The 5,630-nt window shown below is 57.3% G+C and overlaps 1 protein-coding gene across 1 annotated transcript; it reads left to right on the top strand.

Annotated features, from left to right (window-relative positions):
- Nucleotides 1-901: 901 nt before the first annotated feature.
- On the top strand, nt 902-3,961 carry LOC126996288 (cysteine-rich, acidic integral membrane protein-like). The gene is made up of 5 exons (XM_050856665.1): nt 902-970; nt 1,030-1,270; nt 1,464-1,750; nt 1,805-2,786; nt 3,825-3,961. The coding sequence occupies exons 1-5, from the start codon at nt 902-904 to the stop codon at nt 3,959-3,961; spliced, it is 1,716 nt and encodes a 571-aa protein (XP_050712622.1).
- Nucleotides 3,962-5,630: the final 1,669 nt, after the last annotated feature.

The raw sequence follows: 5,630 nt of genomic DNA, 5'->3' as shown, positions 1-5,630 counted from the left end.
AGTGCCAGGGACTGTTTGCAGCTGGGCAGTGCCAGGGGCTGTTTGTAGGTGGGCAGTGCCAGGGACTGTTTGCAGCTGGGCAGTGCCAGGGTCTGTTTGCAGGTGGGCAGTGCCAGGGACTGTTTGCAGGTGGGCAGTGCCAGGGGCTGTTTGCAGGTGGGCAGTGCCAGGGACTGTTTGCAGGTGGGCAGTGCCAGGGGCTGTTTGAAGGTGGGCAGTGCCAGGGGCTGTTTGCAAGTGGGCAGTGCCAGGGAGTGTTTGAAGGTGGGCAGTGCCAGGGGCTGTTTGCAGGTGGGCAGTGCCAGGGGCTGTTTGAAGGTGGGCAGTGCCAGGGGCTGTTTGAAGGTGGGCAGTGCCAGGGACGGTTTGCAGGTAGGCAGTGCCAGGGGCTGTTTGCAAGTGGGCAGTGCCAGGGGCTGTTTGCAGGTGGGCAGTGCCAGGGGCTGTGATGATGGAGGTGGGCAGTGCCAAAGGCTGTTTGAAGGTGGGCAATGCCAGGGGCTGTTTGGAGGTGGGCAGTGCCAGGGGCTGTGTGGAGGTGGGTAGTGCCAGGGGCTGTGTGGAAGTGGGCAGTGCCAGGGACTGTGTAGAGGTGGGCAGTGCCAAAGACTGTGTGAAGGTAGGCAGTGCCAGGGGCTGTTTGTAGGTGGGCAGTGCCAGGGACTGTGTGGAGATGGGCAGTGCCAGGGGTTATGTGGAGGTGGGCAGTGCCAGGGGCTGTTTGGAGGTGAGCAGTGCCAGGGGTTATGTGGAGGTGGGCAGTGCCAGGGACTATGTGGAGGTGGGCAGTGAGAGGGATTGTGTGGAGGTGGGCAGTGCCAGGGACTGTGTGGAGGTGGGCAGTGCCAGGGGTTATGTAGAGGTGGGCAGTGCCAGGGGCTACGTGGAGGTGGACAGTGCCATGGGCTGTTTGGAGGTGGGCAGTGCTAGGGGCTGTTTGGAGGTGGGCAGTGCCAGGGGCTGTTTGCAGGTGGGCAGAGCCAGGGGCTCTGATGATGGAAGTGGACAGTGCCAGAGGCTCTTTTGAAGGTGGGCAGTGCCAGGGGCTGTGTGGAGGTGGGCAGTGGCAGGGACTGTGTGGAGGTGGACAGTGCCGGGGGCTGTGTGGAGGTGGGCAGTGCCAGGAAGAGTATGGAGGTGGGCAGTGATGGGGGCTGTGTGGAGGTGGGCAGTGCCAGGGGCTACGTAGAGGTGGGCAGTGCCAGGGGCTACGTGGAGGTGGACAGTGCCACGCTACGTGGTGGTGGACAGTGCCAAGGCCTCTGCGGAGGTGGGCAGTGCCAGGGACTATGTGGAGATGGACAGTGCCACGCTGTGTGGAGGTGGACAATGCCAGTGGCTGTGTGAAGGTGGGCAGTGCCATAAGCTGTATGGAAGTGGACAGTGCCATGCTATGTGGAGGTGGACAAAGCCAGGGGCTGTGTGAAGGTGGGCAGTGCCATAAGCTTTGTGGACGTGTGTAGTGCCACGCTGTGTGGAGGTGGGCAGTGCCATAGACTGTGTGGAGGTGGGCACTGCCAGGGGCTGTGAGGAGGTGGGCAGTGCCACAGACTGTGTGGAGGTGGGCAGTGCCAGGGGCTGTGTGGAGGTGGGCAGTACCATAGACTGTGTGGAGGTGGGCAGTGCCAGGTGCTGTGTGGAGGTGGGCAGTGCCATAGACTGTGTGGTGGTGGGCAGTGCCAGGGGCTGTGTGGAGGTGGGCAGTGCCATAGACTGTGTGGTGGTGGGCAGTGCCAGGGGCTGTGTGGAGGTGGGCAGTGCCATAGACTGTGTGGAGGTGGGCAGTGTCAGGGGCTGTGTGGAGGTGGGCAGTACCATAGACTGTGTGGTGGTGGGTAGTGCCACGGGCTGTCTGGAGGTGGGCAGTGCCATAGACTGTGTGGAGGTGGGCAGTGCCAGGGACTATGTGGAGATGAGCAGTACCAAGGATTGTGTAAAGGTGGGCAGTGCCAGGGTGTGTGTAGAGGTGGGCAGTGCCAGGGTGTGTGTAGAGGTGGGCAGTGCCAGGGTGTGTGAAGAGGTGGGCGGTGCCAGGGTGTGTGTAGAGGTGGGCAGTGCCATAGACTGTGTGGAGGTGGGCAGTGCCATAGACTGTGTGGAGGTGGGCAGTGCCAGGGGCTGTGTGGAGGTGGGCAGTGCCATAGACTGTGTGGTGGTGGGCAGTGCCAGGGGCTGTGTGGAGGTGGGCAGTGCCATAGACTGTGTGGTGGTGGGCAGTGCCAGGGGCTGTCTGGAGGTGGGCAGTGCCATAGACTGTGTGGAGGTGGGCAGTGCCAGGGGCTGTGTGGAGGTGGGCAGTACCATAGACTGTGTGGTGGTGGGTAGTGCCACGGGCTGTCTGGAGGTGGGCAGTGCCATAGACTGTGTGGAGGTGGGCAGTGCCAGGGACTATGTGGAGATGAGCAGTACCAAGGATTGTGTAGAGGTGGGCAGTGCCAGGGTGTGTGTAGAGGTGGGCAGTGCCAGGGTGTGTGAAGAGGTGGGCAGTGCCATGATGTGTGTAGAGGTGGGCAGTGCCATAGACTGTGTGGAGGTGGGCAGTGCCATAGACTGTGTGGAGGTGGGCAGTGCTATAGACTGTGTGGAGGTGGGCAGTGCCATAGACTGTGTGGAGGTGGGCAGTGCCATAGACTGTGTGGAGGTGGGCAGTGACATAGACTTTGTGGAGGTGGGCAGTGCCAGGGACTGTGTGGAGATGAGCAGTACCAGGGATTATGTAGAGGTGGGCAGTACCAGGGGGGGGGTGGAGGTGGGCAGTGCCAGAGTTATTAAGGTGGATAGTGCCAGTGGTTGGGTGCAAATGGCAGAAGTGGATGGTGCTCATTTTTTATGTGGACTTCTCTCCTTCTTCGCAGCGGCCCCTCATGGTTAGTCCTTCCACTCATAATGCAAACTATTTAAACATTCCTTAATTTAGTTTGGAGGGCGAGGAGGAAGAAGAGCATCGGTAGGGAAGGGGAGGGGGGGAAAGAGGCGGAGGAAAGAGAGAATGGAGGAAAAGCCTGCGTAGATAGTCGAGTGAGAGAAAAAGTGGAGGTAGGGTAACTGTGGTTGAGGAGAGCAATTGTGGATGGAGGTTTAAATTGGAGGAAAGAGGAACTGGAAGGTGGAGCAATGGAGGCATCGGAGGGAAGATGAGAGAGGAATAATTAATGGATGGTTGGTGTGGAGGAATAGGGGGTGGAGGGAATGGAGGGAGGCTGAGGGAGGAATAGTTAGTGGGTGGTTTAAGAGAGAGAGAGAGAGAGAGAGAGAGAGAGAGAGAGAGAGAGAGTGTGTGTGTGTGTGTGTGAGGTGAAGGAAGAAGTGAAGGTTGATGTGAAGGAGGAGGGGGAGAGCAAGCCTGTGAAGGAGAGAGAGAGAGAGAGAGAGAGAGAGAGAGAGAGAGAGTGGAGGATCAGGATGATGGAAGAAGGGAGGGAGCATGGAAGGTTAGTGTGAGGGAGTGGAGGGTCGGGATGAGGGAGTGGAGTTTGGAGGGTCTGAGAGAGAGAGGAAGAGAGGGAATGGAGGGTCGGGGTGGAGGGAGTGAAAGAGAGGGAGGCAAGGAGGGACGGAGGACGGAGGAGTGGAGGGTCGGGGTGAGGGAGAAGGGAAGGAGAGGGGTGAGGGAGGAAGACGGAGTAGGTCTGGGGGAGGAGCATCCGACCTTGTAGTGTTGGGCGGCCCCGCACCCCACACCCACTCTCTCTCTCTCTCTCTCTGTGTCCGGGGCGCGAGGGGATACTGATGTAGGATGCGTCTTGGTGAGCTGAGTCAGGACGCCCCGGTACAACATGGGGTTGTTACAGGGATGTAGGGCTGCCTGAGAGCCCTGCCAAGAGAGGTGGTGCAGGGGGCGCCGAGCAGCGGCCCTGCCGCGAGGTGCTGCGTCGAGGAGGGGGGAGCAGGGGCGCGGGGTGCCGGCGTCAGGGGGAGGGTGCAGGAGGCTCCGGCGGGACGGCGGCTCAGGTTCTCATAAACACGGAGTCGAAACGGAGAAGGAAAAATGGTTGCACTGTGCCCCGTGCCCCTAGCTAGCCCTGGCTGCCCCGTGCCCATGCCGGCGTCGGCGAGCGTGCCGACGTGAGGCCCCGCGGAGGTAGCGGGCACGTCGCCGGCCAGACCGGGGCTCCTGCGGGCGGTGGACGAGGGGTGACACCAGCATCACCACCACGTGAGGCCGTCTCCCTCACGCCGCCGTCCCGAGACCCGCAAAACACGCCAAATAATTACAAAAAGCCTATAGAGGCGAGGGCGGGCCACCCCCTACTCCTTGGACCATCGCCGGCCGACAAGTGATCGGCGAGTATCGGTTTAAATCTCAGCGCGACTGCATTTAAATGCCCCGGGCAGTCAGCTGATCGCCTCTTTGACATGGAAACACTCCATACAGCCGAAAAGCGCCACAGTTTGAAACGTAGCGAAGGGCCAAACTTTTGTACGGCAGCGGCCGGCCCCCCACCTTCCTGCCGCAGCCGCCCCGCCGCTGCCCGCCGCCGCCCGACACTCACGGATCACGCCCATATTTTCTGTCACTTTCCACGTGTAACTTATTTGATATAATATTAATGTTGGTAGCGCATATAAAAAAAAAAATTATATCATCCAAGCCGAACAAGGTCTTGCCGAGCTACGTGTAGTGTTGCCATCCCAGTCTGAACGAATCTTTCAGCAAGTCTGGCCTGAAAAGTTGGTGAAATGTCGTGGAGGACAAGCTGTCGAGGGCTGCACCACCTCTACCGTTCCGCTCACCCTTACAAAAGTTAAACCATAAAATGCCTTGTTATTCATTTAATAAATAGCATATTATATATATCATCAAAATAGGCCTCAAAATGCCTTTAGCAATTTTTGAAACTAAGCCGATACAATGTGGAAGCGCCTGTCTCCAGTCAGCTCCGGCTACGTGATTCAGCCCAGAGGCCTTACACTGGCTGGGGACGACGCCACCTCCTATCGACCAGCTTTCAAATTTTTATATTTTATTCAGGAATCTAGGTAGTGTACGGAGAGAAACTTATATCTAGAATAACGGAAATATATTGATCTGTCTAATTAACTGACCCACACAGTGTTTTGGAGGCGGAGGGGCCAGCTAGAGGAAGGTTAGAAGGAAAATTCCATCCTAGATTATACGAAATATTGATAATTGATGAGGTGTCCGCTGGGAGGGGGAGTTTCAGTGGTTTGTTTCACTAGCCTACCTTCGCCAAATTATTTTTTCATTTCTATTTCAGTAGTATGAGTTAATGAAAGCAAAGAGTAGATTTATTTCGTAGTTTGTGTGTCTTTTAGCTCACTCGCTACAGCTCGTTGTTGGCAGCGTAGGAAGAGAGTAGCTGGGGAGGAGAGCAGTAATGGTCCAGCTTTGTCCGACTCTCTACGTCACGCCGTGTCGTCATTGCCAACTTACGAACATACTAACATCCTGCTGGCGGACACCACCACATAGCGCATTCTGCTGTTTTTAACCATACTTCCCTACAACGGAAGGGTTTACTACTCGCTAGAGTATACCAGTAGACTTGAAGCTTTAATTAATGATATTTTGTACAGTTTGGGAAAGAGGAAACACCAAAATTTATTCGACCTTAAAGAGAGCGCTAGTTGTAGCAGCGAGCGCTAGACGCACCGGGGAACGGTGTTGG

Source organism: Eriocheir sinensis, chromosome 9 (genome assembly GCF_024679095.1).
Source record: "Eriocheir sinensis breed Jianghai 21 chromosome 9, ASM2467909v1, whole genome shotgun sequence".
Classification (NCBI taxonomy): Eukaryota; Metazoa; Arthropoda; class Malacostraca; order Decapoda; family Varunidae; genus Eriocheir; species Eriocheir sinensis.
This window is presented reverse-complemented; position numbering and strand designations above follow the sequence as displayed.